Below are 17742 nucleotides of genomic sequence, written 5' to 3'. Positions count from 1 at the left end.
AGCTGGTAGATCAAACTTTTGCCGTATCCGGTTGGCAAAACTCCAAATACATCCTTCTTTTGTAAGAACGACCTCAGTGCAGTTTCTTGTTCTTTTCTCAGAGGAAAGCTTAACTTCAAGTCTTTCAGAGTGGCGGCCAAAGCCGATTTGAAAGAAAGTTATTTGCTAGCAGCAGCCATCGCTCTATCTCTCACGGAACCAGAGAATGCCTGACGGAACTTATGGTCGCACGTCAGTCGTCATCATGTTAAACCCGCCCACCGACTCGTGATTGGCAGAAATCTCAAGTGAACGGAGAGTAACTAGACTGCCCTTGGAAGCAAATGTAATTTGCTGCCGCTAGGGGCACGTCTAGATTCTAGGCTAGTTTTTGCTGTACTTCAGATCAAATAAATGCATGCACGGTGAGCATAAGAGACTTTTAAAAAACTTACTGTTCAAAAACTTTTGACTAGTAGTGTAACCAAAAAGACTGATTCACTCTTTTAAATGTTACAAAACTGACTGAGTGCACCTTTGAAACATCAATATCCTCTGACGTTAATATTTGCAATATTTTGCGTTTCAGATGTTAAAGATATGATGACAGGTCCATCTGCAAACTCTCCAAGGTATTCAGCATCTAATGAGCCGTCGACACCAGCATCTCCATCCTTCATCTCCCACTCCCCCGATGTCAAGCCCTCCCCACCCGAGGAGCTCTTCTTCGACCCAATGACCGCTTCGCACGGACACCTTCACCAACATTACAGAGACACCAAACAGCAAACTAGAAGGAGCGACCCAAGCATGCCTCGCGACAACAATGACAATTTCACACTCCCCCGAAGACAGGATGGAAAAGAGCGCTCACGGAGTCCAAAAAAGACTCTAAACGTGGACACTAGTGAACGAGAACCTCGATCCACAAGCCCCAGGAAGACCAAGAAGGAAAACGTCGGGATCAGACAGGAGATGCCTCAAAACTCTGGAAGGAGATACAAAGACGAGGACACTATGCACAAGCAGGACAGGGAAACGGGAGAAACCAGACCTCAAGAGGTCTCAAGAGGCGGCAGTGACCGATATCAGAGGGACAAAACGGCAGAACCTCAGAGGTCTGAAAGTGGTACTCTCAACCGGAAGGACCACAGAGGTCGAGACAGGCCTCGAGGGGAGGAGGACATTGAGGGTGTCCCTCAAGAGATTCCCCACAATGGGAACCCAACCACCAAGAGAGCCCCTATAACCCCAGGCCCCTGGAAGGTGCCCAGCTCCACAAGGGTTCAGCCTCCGGTGCATGGAGTCTAATACGTTTGAGAGGAGTTTTTGATGTGAATCACTGTGGATTTTGTCTTTTTTTCGTATGACTATCGCCATCTACACTGATAAAGTGCAACGTTTGCTTGTGTCCACCAACAATACGAACCTCAGTTTTGTTTTGTGCCAATCAGACTGCAGCTACAGACTCGTCCATGACTCCTATGACTATAACATGAAGGATGCTTTTCTGTGAAGGTTTATATGTCTATTAATATTTACAAAATTGAATAGTTCACCTAAAAGATGAAAATTCTGTCAGCATTGTCTCACCTTGGTGTTACAAACCTGTATGACTCTGCAGAACACAAAAGATGTTAAATAAGAAATGTTAATAACCAAACCATGACATGAGGATGAGTGAATGATGACAAAATTTTCATTTTTTCCTAAACTATTTCTTTAATTCTCCATCTCTGAATCGCCACATGTCCTTCCAACGACTTTTCCAGTAATGCAACTGTCTTCAAGATCCAGTCCTGAGAAGTTTGTGTAGGCTGTGCGGTGAATTTTCCGACATATCCATCTTAAAAAGACCAGAAACTTGTGGTTAAGTATATTGTTTACTACTTGTGTGTTGATGAAGACGCATATGTAATTTATTGAAATGAATATGATGATGATATAAGCATATACATGTATAGAGGTATAGATATTTGTATCCATTCTGAGCCAGGTCCACTTATTAGTGTTCCAGCTTGCCGATACGTCTTTCGGCTTCCTAACAAACATATTTTTTCACAGTGCTATAGCTTTTACAGTTATTCTCGGTGGAGCATTTGCAAGGTGTGTACATTTAGGATCAAATGTTTGCTTATGTCATTAGAAGGTGAAGCAGAATTAGGAGAAATTCAGATATATTTTTGCATACTATCCAATCTAACATATATTTTTTCTTATTCCGTACTTCATTGTTCATCCTATTAAATGTCGAGATGCTGTCTTGTATCCAAGGGAAATGTAGCTCAGAATTCTCTGTTGGATGTTATTCATCAGGTTCTTAAAGCCTCAAACAATTGGCACAGATTTAGACATAATTTTTTCGTAACAGTATTTTTGAAATACCATAAATATTGAGTGCCCATACAGGCAGAGCGGACATCAGTCAACCGTTGCGTATGCTACAGTGCTTCTATGTTTTGTCATGATGAAAAATGTGAATACTTTCTAATATGGTTTATGATTGCTTCCTGATCATTAATCTCAGCCCTTTTGTAGCTTGTTTCTCTAGTGCATCTCATGTCATGAGTTTGTATGTATGATACTGTGGCCTTGCATTGCTTTATCTTACACAAAAAAGCCTTGTGGTCTCTACATTGTGGTAGTTGTAAATGTTTATAAAAATACAATGTACAGCACCTGTATAAAACTTGCCTTCATGAGGAGAAAAACAAGAAAAAAAATCTATAAATCGCTCCATTATTTTTTTAAGTAATTGAGAGTATAAGCATATTATATATAGAGAGAGAGAGTGGTTACAGAAATTAATCTGGTCATGACTTTCTGTTCATGCACTGATGAATAAAGATTTACTGAAAACATGCATCTTTTGATCTTTTAAGTTTGTGATTTCTTACATTGTTTAACATGAATAAAAGTGCACATTTGGTTTCATTGCATTTGAAGGATTCGTTCATTCCAGAATTAAAATGTCCTTATAATTTACTTAGCCCTGTCATCCAAGTTGTTCATGTCTTTCTTTTTTCAGTCAAAAAGAAATTAAGGTTTTTGAGGAAAACATTCCAGGATTTTTCTCCATATAATGTTTTCCTCAACCTTCATTTCATTTTGACTCAAGAAAGAAAGATATGAACATCTCAGATGACATGGGGGTGAGTAAATTAAGCGAATTTTAATTTAGGAGTGAACTAATGCTTAAGGGGGTGTTCACACAAGTGACAGGAAGTTCGATTCAACATCCATGAACAGGTTCTTTTGAACAGTTCATATTAAAGATTCAGTTCGTAAATCGATTCAGCGATTCCTTTGTAATTTGTAATTACGTGGTCATGTGGTTTTCAAACCCATCATCAATTGGCCATATTGGCGGCACTGAACGTAATTGCTACAGAAAATGCTCTTACCATCAGTTGTTTCAAGTCAGTTGAATCGAAAGAATCACAAACCGATTCAATCCGATTCATGAACGAATCGTTTAGGCCAGTTCTGTAAACAGGTTTAATAGATTCTTAAAAAGATCCGACTCACAAGAACGATTCGTTCACGAATCAGACGTTGTTGCTATTTTTAATTTGAATCGCGGACTTTAAAAAACGCAACGCTCGTGGCGCCAATAACACGCAGATGCGACGCAATATCCGAAGACGTCCGTCTGACGCATACATAGACCAACCAAAAATAGCCTAAATAGCAAGAAAGGGTCCCGTGTAAACGCCCCCTAAGAAATCCAACACCGTACACCTATTATGCCCAGGATGTTGTGTGGTTGCTCTTTTGTCGGTTGTGAGCTCAACGCAGAGCGCATTTATCTCCTCTCACCGAAACGGAACCGCCCAGCCCCTGAAGCTGCAACAGCATTACGTCAGTCACTGGCCGAGGTGCGTGCAGCAGCGCACGCAGCCCTTGAACCATGGCAGCACAGAAACATCACCATCCACAAAGCTACAGAATATGCGCATGCGCGCTCTGAGCGGGAGAACTACAAACGCGTGAGCTCCGATTGGCTGCGGGCAAAAGAACTACAGCTCCCAATAGACATGCGCAAAAAGTCCCTCTTAAAGCCTTTTAAATTTACGTGCAAAATGGCTGCACAGGTCGATCTACTGCGCGTCAAAGTAGAGGAGAAGAGCAGGGACAGCCTCGACAAAGCCACCAAAGAGAAGAAAAAGAAGAAAAAACGGGAATGTTCACCGTCCGATGACAAGCGCGAGCGAGGGGAGAAGGAAGCGAAGAAAATAAAGCTACATCACCACCAACACCATCACCAACAACATGCCCAACAACGAGCGCATCCACCGCACCAACAACAGAACAGCCAGGCGCGCAACTTCAGCAAAGAGCAGGCACCTGTGCAACAACGCCATCACAACAATCATCTCCACCACAACTCCAAGAAAGAATTACCTCCGGGCTGGCCGCCGCGCAAAGTGACACCAGCTGCTCACGTCCCGCAGAAGACGGTCCTGCCGCCGTCCCCGCTGTTCACTTTCACGCCGCTCAAAGTAGCGAAGGCCGAGACCCCCAATAACAAGCCCAAACACATCGAGAAGGACGTCAAACTCAAGCCCAAGAAGGAAAACGCCGAGGCCAATGTTAAAGTGGCGGAATGCAAGAAGAAGAAAGGTAACTTTGACAGCGTTTAGACGTGAGCCGAACGATTTGTCATTTCTGGCTGGCTTCCAACTTGAGAAGTGAGCGGAGAAAGTGCCGTTAGCCTTCGCTGCTAACCCATGCGCGAGCACGCTTGTGTGAACGCCCCCATTCACAAGAGCAATGTACGTGCAGATGAGCAGAATTGATGAATATTATCGAGGAAGAAACTTTTCACAGCTGCGGAATTATATTTAAATGAAAAATAACTAAATACGTTTCTCTGCTTAACACTAGAGACGTTCACCTTACATCTGTCGTGTTTACTGTTTATTAAAACTTACTGTAACTAGTACATTAGTCTGTCATTTCACAAACATAAGTAACGTGACACTTCTATAGCTTTTTCTTAACACGATACCATAATAATGCCATGTTTTTAGACGCAATACGTTGTTCTCTAAAGTATTTTGCAGTACCACATGAACTGTATATGGCAATCATTCTATACTCGTTTGTTATGGCAAATTTACATTGCAGAGGTGACACAGAAGTGCCGTTTAGCTGTTTAATGCTGCTTAGAGGTGGCATAAATTGATGTACTTGATACTAGGAGCTAAAGTGGGTCAGATCAGGCTTAAATTAGTTTGGTTTTTATGCATCATTATATCTTTACACAGAACTTTAAGCAGGCACAGAACAGCCTTAACTTGGCTGTGTAAAGATTTAAAAGACAGTACCATAGTATTATGTTGGGTAGTCACAATGGTAAATTGATGTAAATGTTTTATTAGATATGGAGTAGGAGCGTCTTACAGATAACTACTTTCTGGGCGACCAAATGTGATTTGTCTTTTCTTTTTGTCTTCGAAGTTGTCCAAATGAAGTTCTTAGCAGTGCATATTAATTTAATTAAATATTGAGTTTAGATATTTACAGTAAGAAATGTACAAAATATCTTCATGGAACACAATCTTTTAATTAATGTCCTAATGATTTTTTGCATACAAAAATAGATCATTTTGACCCATACAATGTATTTTTGGCTATTGCTACAAATATACCAGTTCGACTTAAGACCGGTTTTGAGGTCGAGGGTCTAATCCTGTCTTAGTCTAAGCCTTGTCTGTGAAACCAGACCAAAATGTCTGGAATTTCTGGTGCATTTGGTAATTGATTAGCAAGAAGTTTTAAAAAAAAAATTCAAGGAGCCACAAAACATTTTTGTGAGGTTTTCATGTTTACAATTTTACATAAGAAAAGTCAATAGATTATGTTCTACCATCTGTTAATCTTTTCAGAGCCCCATACTGAGAATGGCAAAACCCAGACCCTGGAGGAATACCTTCTGAAGAAAAAGAAAAAGAAGAAGCGGCATCGTGAAGACGAGCGTGGCAAGAAGTTGCGAGTGCACAGCAAAGAGGTCCAGACAGTGTGTACAGCGCCGCCATCATCTGAAGACCCTGTGTTGCAAGCGTACATCAAAGAAGAAAAGCCGTGTCCGGGCTTGGGTGAGTACTACTCTTCCAAAGCTGAGAAGAAGCTGTTTCTCACGCACCGAGACCACTTCATCCGCAGCTCGTGGCTTCAGACCAACACCACCTTCAGCAGACTGATCCATGAGGAGAAGCAGCCCAATGGAGGGGCATCTGTCCTACACGCTTACGCAGATGAACTGTCTTTACTGCGGCCGGAGGAAACTGAAAGATTTGCCCAGGAGTTTCTGGATCTCGCCTTTGCTGAACACCCTAAAGGAGCTGCACGCTACGCACTCGCCGTGGTGCACGGAGCGGCTGCCTATCTGCCCGACTTCTTGGATTACTTTGCCTTCAATTTCCCAAATACACCTGTCAAGATGGAAATCCTTGGTAAAAAGGACATCGAGACCACCACGATAGCCAGCTTTCACTCCCAGGTAGGATGACACTTTGCACTCATAACTTTTTGGGTTGTACCTTCAAGTCATGGCTTGTTTTTGGCAGGAAGCATTATGATACCTTGCACATGTAGCAAACAAAATGAAGTCTATACAATTCATTAAGTTTTTCTCACTTTTAGAGGATTTTAAAGCAGCTGCTTTTATTATTTACACAAGTCAGGTGGTTAAAAGGTGGCAGTTCAAAGTACATTAACAGTTTCAAGTGATGCAGACCAAACACCATATTACTGTAAATCTTACCTTAAAAGGATAGCTCACCCAAAAATAGAAAATTCTCTCATTACTCACCCTCATGTCGTTCCAAAACCGTAAGACCTTTGTTCATCTTTTGAACACAAATTAAGATAGTTTTGATGAAATCCAAGAGCTTTCTGACCCTGCATTGACAGCAACACAACTGACACGTTTAAGGCCTAGAAAGCTAATTAAGGACATCATTAAAATATTCCATGTGACATCAGTGGTTCCACCGTAATTTTATAAAGCTACGAGAATACTTTCAGTGTGCAAAGAAAACAAAAATAGCAACTTTATTCAACAGTTTCTTCTCTTTTGTGTCGGTCTTTGAGACAAGAGTGACAATGCACATGGAACAGAATAAATTGTTGAATAAAGTCGTAATTTGTGTTTTCTTTGTGATTTCACTTTCAGAATGATTTTTTTTTTTCAGATGATGAATGATGAAAACATTGATAGCCAATTAGAATCCACCGGACTTGAAAGAGCTGTTTTGCCCTGCTTAGCGTTCTGTTGGTGTGAACGCTAATTCAGTTATCTTTCTCTGCATGAATGGCATTTTAAACTTTTAGTTTTTTCTATCATTTTAATCAACCTTTAAAAGGTGTTATGTACTAAAGGTCTGAAAAGACATGTGCTAAACTTTTCGTTTGGGGTATTTATTTTTTAATACTAGGGAAGTAAAGATCAAAATCTTACAAAACGATAATATCTCGATATAAAGTCAACGATACAATAATTATTGTGATATTTAAAAAAACTAAAAAACTTCTTAACTAAAAACTTAAGTCGAAAAAATTGGTGAATTGACTTGTACCTGAACTTTAAAGGAGACTCAGCCTCTTTTTATTTGTGGTAGACTGTCTCAGTCTTAATTACATTCACACTGGCGTTTTAGGAGGCCAAATAAATTTGAATAAAATAATAGAACAGCTAATTTATATTATTGTTATTCCAATGACAATAATAGAAATATATTGTAAAACAACTGCACTGTGAAATAAATGAAAATGAATATTGTATATGTATATTATTTTTGCTTTTTAAAACGGTAGAGAAATGACAATACTTCTTTCCTAATTTCTACTCTTGAAAGAGACATTTTGAATTTACCCATTTAAAACGCTAGCTGTCAGCAATTTATCACTTTTAGCACTTTTAGGCTTTTATTTTGATGGAAATGGCAGTAGAGCTTTTATTTTGAAGGAGAACTCCAGCTTCAGTAAAAACTGGCTTACAAAAAAGGGTCTTACTACAAATATAGTGAATGCTGTAATCATCTGCCACTAAAATAAAGCATAACTGGTGGCCGTTCATTCCAAAACGTTTGCCAAACTCACAGCAAATGCAATAAACAAGTTCACTGTATTCATTCACTGTGAACCGAGCCATTCTGAGGCACGGAAAACACCGGATCACGAGCTGATTGCCTGAACGAAGTGCGTGCTTTAATTTAAAACGCGCAGCGAAAACTTGATGAAGGGATTAAGCCATTTTGTGCTTTCAGTTTTCAGATACTGTGTCAAAGCAAAATGCCCCAAAATACAGCTTTAAAGACCTTTTATATTAGAATCAGAAGTTTAAATATATTTTTAAAACTACACTTTTTGCCCGGAAGACCTATAGTTTCATATTGTCATGTGACCACGATGATATCACGATACCACGGTATTGATAATTCCACTACATCCCTATTTAATGCACATTGCGCTGCAGCACTAAGGTAAAGGGTGTATGTTAGGATGTTTCCAGACTCTGAAGTGTTTTTTTGTGTTGCAGGTGAGCCGAACGTACTGCTCTGGGACATATAGAGCTGGTCCTATGAGGCAGATCAGTCTGGTCGGTGCAGTAGATGAGGAGGTGGGCGATTACTTCCCAGAGTTCTTGGACATGCTTGAGGAGTCTCCGTTTCTGAAGGTTAGGACATAATCTCTCACAGATGAGTAAGTTTGAAAGGCTTTGTGCAAATGGTGTGTTTCAATTCACTATTTGCCAGCAGAGTGTCTTGCGATTTGGACCTAGATAAGTGGTGTAGTCTTGCGCACTTATGTAAAGGATTTTGTTTGCGTCCCTTTACTTTTAAATACCTCTTAACATCGAAATTGGAGATTTGTTGTTTAATCCATTTTTATTTGCTTTGTGTGTACATGCCATGTAAATGTTTTTGACGTGAAAATTATTTATATCTATTTTAAAATGTATTCTTATGATGGCAATTATCCATTATTCTAGTGTTGTAATCCAGTTTGTTTTTTGTAACATTATAAATGTTTATTGTCACTTTTGATCAAATTAATGCCTGTTTGATGAAAGTAATGTTAAAAAAGTAAATAAAAAAATAACCCAAACTTTGGAACTTTAGTGTATGCTCGTGTACTCCTAAAAGTTGGCAAAATAAATGGACTAAAATTTTGGGCATATAGACTAATTTGGAGTAGATGTCACGTTTACATCACTTGCAGCTGTGCAAGCATTTTGGTGGCAGAAAAACATTGGTAACAAGTGGAGTTAAATGGGTGAAATCCACGGAATAAGAGATAAAATGCATTGTTGTGCCCTTGGATGTCAGAATTGGAATGCAAATCATTTTTATAGAATATTGTTGTCAAAGAAGCCATTTGAAGCTAAACACTGACGTTTAAACAGACAGACTAATGGATGAAACCAGCAATGATTACTCTACTTTTAAAGCATACATTTGATTTAAACAATAGGTCTACATAATATTCACATATGCATTTCATAGGGAACACATTATATTAGCCCTACAGTTATAGTATGAAATACTATTTAAACCCATAACGTTTCACTTTCACTTGTTTTATCTCACAATTCTGACTTTTTTTCTTGCAAAGTTTATATCTCTTATTTCAGACTTCATAACTCAATTTAACTCAACAAGTGAGTTTGTCAATTCTGAGGGAGAAAATCCTGAAGTGTGGGGTATAAACTCATGATTCTGAGCTGAGGGGAAAAGGGAGAATGACAAGATGATTTTTCTTATCAGAATTGTGAGATATAATGTTAAGTGAGAATTTTCAAATATACACTCAAATTTACCTTTTTTTAAATTCTTTTATTCCATGGCTTCCATAGACTGCTACCTAATAGTGATATTTAATAAATGGTAAATATTAAAATTCTATACCATTTTGTATTAGCAAAATCTAAACTATAAACTAAAAACAATCAATTTCAATATAGTAACGATAAATTCCTCTAATATCAGCCAGTAATTGAGGCTATGTTTACACTAGTGCATTTTCGTTTTAAAACGCATAACTTTTAATAAGGTTATGTCTGCCATTTACACTACTCAGGCATTTTCAACCCTTGAAAATGGAGCCTTTCGAAAACTTTGGTGTTGCATTTCAGTGTAAATGGACCAAAACAAAGACTTTTGAAACAATGGCATGGCTACCCACATTCACTCGGCATATCCTTGACGACTGTGTTTTCGGTTCTGTAGTGTAGACAGACGTTTCTGAAACACAGTGAAAACACCAGTGTAAACGGGGATTGTTTTCATTTTAAAACGCCATTTTAAAATGAAAAAAGGGGCCTGATATGCATTCCTAAGCAAAAGCAATTTGATATTTTCTATCGAAACAGGATATTGGGATGGAACATATGTCAGCACATAAAAGAAATCTCTTCATCCAGTTAGTTCTCGCCTTTTATACAGACCGTGGCCAAGGCAAGGTTAGGGCATTGTTTTAACTTCCTAACTTGCGTTTCTTTTATCTATGCAGATGACTTTGCCATGGGGCAGTCTATCTAGCCTAAAGCTAGACTGCAGGTCCCAGAGTGATGATGGTCCCATCTTGTGGGTGAGACCAGGAGAGCAGATGGTCCCCACAGCCGATATGCCCAAATCTCCTTTCAAGAGACGAAGGTATTAATTCAACCGCAAAAGAAAAGGCCCTTTTTAAAGATTAAAACGGTTTCAAGCTGTTTGATTCACCTCACAAAACGCTTTCATTTTGGGTTGTAGGTCAATGAATGAGATCAAGAACTTGCATTACCTCCCGAGAGCCAGTGAACCACGTGAGGTGCTCTTCGAGGATCGGACGCGAGCCCACGCTGATCACGTTGGCCAGAGTTTCGACTGGCAGAGTACAGCTGCTGTGGGTGTCCTGAAAGCAGTGCAGTTTGGAGAATGGTGAGTGTAGCCATCTGCCACACAGAAACATATGAACATGCTTGAACATGCAAAAAGCCACATGTAATTAGCCATAGATGAAATTACCTTTGTTCTCATCTCCCATAGGAGTGACCGGCCACGGATAACCAAAGATGTGGTCTGTTTTCACGCTGAGGACTTCAATGACGTAGTTCAAAGACTTCAGCTTGACCTGTATGAGCCACCTGTGTCACAGGTAGGAGCTGTGTTAATGCTAAACGGATCTTTTCTGGACAGACTGAGGGCTTGTGTGTTTATATTAGTTGTGGATACATGACAAGTTGAGTTGTGTAAGCACAGAACCAGTTTTTTTGCACTGAGCAGGTTTTTTTAATAAGATTATAATATAGTTTTCTATGTATTACTTTCAATATTTTTTGGGGGTTGTATTATGCTGTCACTGATGCACAGCAGTTTAAGTGTATAACTATGTAGTCTGTTACACTGCATGTTTCACAGCAAAGCACATCAATGTGATCATTTACACACGCACAGCCCATGATGCAATGTTTTAAGTGGCTCAGTTCACATTAAAAGCTTTATCTCTGCATGTGCTGTGAGTTTAACATGCATTAGCAAATGCAACATGAGCCAGTGATTTTTTTTATTTTCATAATTCCCACATTTTTGTGAACAGACGATTATAGCATTTCACGCAGATTTGTAATGAAACATTTGTAAACCTGTTGCGAGAGACACTTAAAGGTCGTCTTGCTGTTCAAAGTTAAAAAAAAAAATGTGTAAAATAATTGATGTACTTTTCATTTTTTTATATACATTTCAGATGTCAAAAATGAATATTCTGTGATTAGTTACTCACCCTCATGTCGTACCAAACCCTTCTACGTTTATCTTCGGAACACAAATTAGGATATTTTTGATGAAATCTGAGAACTCTCTGACCCTGCATAGAAAGCAATGCAACTAACACGTTCAAGGCCCAGAAAGGTAGTAATGACATCGATAAAATAGCCCATGTGATATCAGTGGTTCATCCTTAATGGTATGAAGCAGCACCACACACATGTGTCATGGTACTCTCATGAACGTGTGTCGAAGACTTACATGGAAGAGAAGATTGTTGAATAAAGCCATTACTTTTGTTTTCTTTGTTTTCAAAAAGTATTTTGGTAGCTTTATTAGGGCCCTATGATTTCTGTGATGCTGAAAACATGGACGCAATAGCGGAATCCTGTCATAAAAAACTAAATTTACTATATAATATGGAAAATGCAAAATTTGGAAGGAATAATTCCAAACGAAGTCAGTACACTTAAATCAAAATGAGTGTTTGTGAATATTAAACCATGAAAAATTCTATTTATATTTGAATCCTGCAAGTTTTGTGTATCTTTTTTTTTTTAATGAATGACGCAGATGTACGGTTTCGTTTACTACATGCATACTAAAGCATGCAGGGTTTTCAGCCTCTGTTGTGATATAATTACAATATAATTCCGATATCAATATGGATGAATATAATGTATAAAGTCTATGAAACCACCTCCTATAAAACTATATAATATAAAAAAAAAACAAAAAAAACATGTTGCTGGAGAGGGGCTTAATCAAAATCGCCTTTGTCGCTTTTGGAGCAGTAAAAACATCGGTTTCCCAGATAACGGCTGTAAACAAAGCAGAGTTGCACTCATGAACGCTACTTTATCAGATAACATGAAAATGCCATCAAAACTTTTCTGAAAACAGTCAGTTCCCTTCAAAGATATATATACATATAAAACCCTGTGCTGCATTTTGATTTTGATTTTAAAACGTGCAGTGCTTTTGTCTAGTCAATCGCCACAAATCAATGTATAGAAAACACTTGTAATGTATATCGAAATATCAAAAATGTTTAGAAAATATCGCTGTTATTGAAAAAATTATATTGTGATGTATATTGATATTAAATTATTTTCCAGACCTAACATGAGCGCAAACATACTCTCTAGAACTGCTCTGAGGATTTTACAGTTTCTTTTGAGGAAAAACTATTGTCATATCATATACAAATAGAAACTTGAAGGTCTTGCAGATGAAAAGAACGATTAGATCCCCTAAAGGGATTTCCTAATTCCTAAAGGTTAATAATTAAAAAAAACTGTTAATAATTAGTTAAACAGAACTTTATTACATTAATTTAACACCATATACAACAGCCTACTTGCTGCACAGTCTGCAACTTTTGTTAGGGCACCTTATTTTGCGACATATTATTGATATTTAACAAATCTATTTCTTTCTCTCCCTGACCTTGTCTTTCTGCTTGAGCAGCACTAGTTGAAGCCTGAAAATATTGTAAACAATAACATAACTAATTACACTGGTCGGACTAAGCTCTGTTTCAGACTGATACCTCCGGTTCAGGATGGTCCTCATCCTCATCACGTGCCTTTTTCAGTCGCGGAAAATACTTTTCAATACTCATCTGGATTGAAGCAGCAAACATTCAGTGTAAGAGTAAAGAAACTACATAATTTATAATACGTTTATTTGATTCACAGCTGCTACATATAGTGTTTTGACCTCGACAACCCAACTAGGCTAGCCTACATTTTACCGCAAACTTGCGACTAGTTAACTTTCTAAAGAAGGCGCAATCGCCTTTGCTAAGGGTCGGGACTTACGGTAACATCAATACACTGAAACTATTGTATTCAGAATATAAACTATTTTATAGCACTTTTTAATCTGTGATTGTGTGTTAAAAGTGTTCACGAGATACCAACCTTTTGCCAGCCGTCTTCTCTCCACAGATGATCCAAACAGATGCACGGAGGGGAGGGGCTGTGTGCGTGTGTGTGTGTGTTTGAGGGAGACGCGTGAGTGACAGAGAGATGAAGAGAGAGTATGGAAAGGAAATGCAGTTGAACGAATTCGCTGCGTGTTTTAAATGGCGTACAAAAGACGGTCGGTATTGATTTTTTTTTTTTTTTTTTTTTTTTTTTTTGGTCCGTGTTGAATCTGTGGCGGTCGGAATTTAATCTGTGGCGAAACGCCACAGATTCGTCTATGTGTGGGAAACTGGCCCTACTTCATAAAATTATAGTGAAACCACTGATGGACTGTTTGAACAATGTCATTACTACCTTTCTGGGCCTTGAATGTGGCAGTTGCATTGCTGTCTATGCAGGGTCAGAAAGCTCTTGGATTCAATCAAAAATACCTTAATTTGTGTTCTGAAGATGAATAAAGGTCTTATGGGTTTTGATTAATATGAGGGTGGGTAATTAATGACACAACTTTCGTTTTGAATGAAAATGATGGTTTCAAAGGAAGTTAAAGCAGCAAAGTAACAACAACATTGTCTGAAACAGCATGTATAATGGGGCTACTTTTTAATGATGGATTTTGGTTTTTTTCGAATGTATAATTTATATTTAGTTTAAGATCACAATCCTATCTGATAATGCCATGAGGTACTGGCTAAGCAGCGACTTATTCATAATCCTGAGCGGCTGTAGGGATGATATACAGGTTTAAAATAGGTCAGCATTCCCATAATGCCCCTCTCTCTGCAGTGTGTCCAGTGGGTGGACGATGCCAAACTCAACCAGTTACGGCGGGAAGGCATCCGCTACGTTCGCATGCAGCTCTGTGACGACGACATCTACTTCATCCCTCGCAACGTGATCCACCAGTTCAAAACGGTCTCGGCCGTGTGCAGCCTCGCGTGGCACATCCGTCTAAAGCAGTACTACTCCGAGGAAGAGAAGCAGGAGGAATCAAAGGACGTTAAGACCAAGGACCTGTGCTCCACATCATGTCCTCCCCCCTCTTCATCCCCCGTTCACCCGGACACCAAAGTCACTTCCTGTGCCCGGCTACAAGCGGACACGACACAAGGCGGAGTGGCCAAAATGGACGAACTGGTTTTCCAGAGGCCCGCGACACCACCCAGAGAGCCACAGCCCGCGCCTCCACAGCCGGCTAAATCCACCCACACTGTTTCTGCCGCTCCCTGTACGGAGACCGGTCCTGTCCCAGCACCCTGCCCTCTGTCCTCGCCCACACCAGAGCAAATGCTTCCACAGGCTCCCGCCGAGCCTGCATCAGACTCCTCACTTGATGGCAGCAGGTCCACGGATTTCCTCAAATGACTTCCAAATCCTTCCTTTTGCAGAGGGATGGAGTTTTATTTCACACAACAGACTTGACTGACATTCCACAGTGTAAAAAAAGGAATATCTGGACTTTGCCTAAAAATGATGAAGACTTTATATTTTTTTCTTTTTTAAATTTTGGTTAAGAAAATGACCCCGTGAGTACTTTTTAGGTTTTTCTCAGCCAAAGTATTTAATTTGAAATATATTTTTGCTGATTACTCAGTGTTGTTTTATATTTGTTTATATAATATTATTATTATTATTATAAATGAGATGAACTATCTCTCAAGAGGGACTTTTCATGTTGTTTCCCAGGCCGCCATGTGCATCTGCTAATTGGTTTTTACAGACAAAAACAAGAAAAAAAGTGCCTGTCACAAGTGGAGAGCAGCAATCATATCTTAAAAATAGTCTTATATTTTTTCCCCCCATGCTGTAATGTCAGTGAAGTATTTGACGTATTTAAAGGAGAAGTTCACTTACAGAACAAATGTATAGGTAATTTACTCACCTCCTTGTCATCCAAGATATTCAAGTCTTTCTTTCTTCAGTCGTAAAGAAGTAGTTTTTTGAGGAAAAGATTTGAGGACTTTTCTCTAGTAGACTTCAATGGTGTCCTTGAGTTAGAACTTCCAAAATGCAGCTTCAAAGGGCTCTAAATTATCCCAGCCGAGGAAGAAGGGTCTTATCTAGCAAAATGATTGGTTATTTTCTAAAAAAAAAAAAGTACAATTTATATACTTTATAAGACCCTTCTTCCTGGGCTGGGATCATTTAGAGCCCTTTGAAGCTGCATTTAAACTGCATTTTGAAAGTTCAAACTTGCAGGCACCATTTAAGTCCACTATCGGGAGAACATTCCTAAAATGCTTCTTCCTCAAAAAACATAATTTCTTTATGACTAAAGAAAGACATGAACATCTTTGATGACAAGGTGGTGAGTAAATTATCTGTACATTTTTATTCTGGAAGTGAACTTCTCCTTTAAGCTAGACTAGAGAGTAGGTATCAGTTTAAGGTGAGAGCTATTTACTTTTTCATTGATCATTTTCTGGTTCGCTTGAAGGAAAATTCATTATTTTTTAAATGACTAATAGCAGTAATTATCAAAGAGGAACTTGTGCATTACCTCTCTTGTATGCAGGAAATAGGATTCAGCCTCCACACAAGGGTTGTTCATTTATTTGTTCATTTTAATTATTTATTTTTGTCTAGAATACTCAGAATAGTCTTTTAAAGTCATGGTCATGAATTCATTTGTCTGTATTATATGCAGAAGCTGTTTTATGTTTTTATTTTGGACTCGGAAGACATATTCCATCTAAGTCCGGATGTTAGCAGAAAACTAGATGGAAATGTAAATAACCAAACCTACACTCAGGGGCAACATACTAATGCCTTTTTTATTTGGTCAAGCCTCTTGGACTTCTACTTTACTTTAAAGTTTTATAGTAATCTAATCTGTACATTCAGATGATTGGGTTTTGACTGAACCTGTAATTCTGACAAGGAAACGGATCATCTAAACAAGCTTTCTTTCGGGTTTTAGACAATTCAGAGTAGTTTTAGAGTCTCAATCATACTTTGGTTTTCTTCATTATGCTCTGAACTTCTGTTTTTGTCTGTCATTTTCACCACTTTTTTTATAAAAATGTCACAAATGACTAATCTTTTTGCTTTTGTCATTTTATGCATTTGTTGATTTTCCTGAGAATCAGGCGGTGCAAATATGAATTAACTCAGCAACAAGGCATGAATAAACTCCTGCATTTTACTTGTACAAGAAAACTGTTAAAATATGTTGCTCTTCCCTTAATCAAACCCAATATTTTTCCTCTTATCATTTGAGTATAGTAGCAAAAGGCACATGTCCAGTGCTCTTGCATAACACTTGTTTCCTATGTGTTTGACCTGAAGTAATTTATGATAAGCATTCTAGGGTGACTATCCCAGATGGTTGGATGAGTGCAATTTAGCTTTCACTTGCTGAGTGTAGTTGCGTGTCAGTAATGTTTTTGCACATGTTGATGTGTTTCCTTTGAATGGGTCTAAGTCTTAAAGCAGGCATTCAGTGTTTTTGAAAGGGTTATGGGCAGTAGTTGTGCTTCTGTTGACGCCAAGTATTGCTAATGACTGATTTGAATGTAATTTCACACCAGCAAGCCAATCAGTCTACATTGATTATGGTTTTAAACAAAATTACCTAATGGCTTTCCCTAATCAAATGCATCCTCTATAAACGAGTGCCTTTTATTGAGTCTTTAATTGTCTGCTATTAAGCTAATTGATGTTATTCAAGCTGTATAAAGCATTAATTGCGATGGAATTTCATAAAGTCTGGCAATAAGTAATGATTGGGTATTTATTATGGTGAAAAATCATGTTTACTCTACTGATTCACTGTTTTATTGGCCACCAAAGGACAAGAATGCAAGTAAAATTGGTATTAAATGACCTATAGAGAATTCAAAAATGTGCAATATGAATCAAATCTGTTTCTTATATTTCCCAATGTTTTTAAATTATGATTAGGGTTATATCAGCAGGTGTGAAAGCCTAAACAAAAATAAATTTTCCCACTATTCAGTGGCATATTCTTAGTTATAGATTTTGCAGATTTGCTTAATGAAACAAAACATACTTTGGTACTTTCACCCAGAATACTTAAATTCCTTTCAATGGTGTCTTTAACACCTGTCCATTAAGAT

At 38.4% G+C, this 17742-nt stretch overlaps 2 protein-coding genes across 2 annotated transcripts in view; both read left to right on the top strand.

Moving 5' to 3' along the window:
* Positions 1-2833, top strand: part of LOC141290579 (membrane-associated guanylate kinase, WW and PDZ domain-containing protein 3-like) — a 53827-nt gene extending 50994 nt beyond the window's left edge. The window contains exon 17 of the mRNA XM_073822697.1: positions 569-2833. Coding sequence (XP_073678798.1) covers positions 569-1290 — 722 coding nt within the window. The 3' untranslated portion in view covers positions 1291-2833. The remainder of the gene's footprint in view (positions 1-568) is intronic.
* Positions 2834-4016: 1183 nt separating this feature from the next.
* Positions 4017-16678, top strand: rsbn1 (round spermatid basic protein 1). Its single transcript, XM_073823117.1, has 7 exons — positions 4017-4602; positions 5871-6484; positions 8525-8662; positions 10498-10640; positions 10740-10907; positions 11016-11124; positions 14450-16678. Exons 1-7 carry the CDS (start codon positions 4017-4019, stop codon positions 15026-15028), a joined length of 2337 nt encoding a protein of 778 aa, XP_073679218.1. The 3' UTR covers positions 15029-16678.
* Positions 16679-17742: the final 1064 nt, after the last annotated feature.

This window comes from Garra rufa, chromosome 18, assembly GCF_049309525.1.
Source record: "Garra rufa chromosome 18, GarRuf1.0, whole genome shotgun sequence".
In the NCBI taxonomy this organism is placed as follows: Eukaryota; Metazoa; Chordata; class Actinopteri; order Cypriniformes; family Cyprinidae; genus Garra; species Garra rufa.
This window is presented reverse-complemented; position numbering and strand designations above follow the sequence as displayed.

Bases quoted from the DNA above. Each gene is read 5' to 3' on its own strand.
- rsbn1 (XM_073823117.1), top strand. From the start codon at position 4,017: ATGCGCAAAAAGTCCCTCTTAAAGCCTTTTAAATTTACGTGCAAAATG. The intron at 10,641-10,739 runs GTATTAATTCAA...TTTGGGTTGTAG, and splicing joins TCTCCTTTCAAGAGACGAAG to GTCAATGAATGAGATCAAGA. The intron at 11,125-14,449 runs GTAGGAGCTGTG...CTCTCTCTGCAG, and splicing joins ATGAGCCACCTGTGTCACAG to TGTGTCCAGTGGGTGGACGA.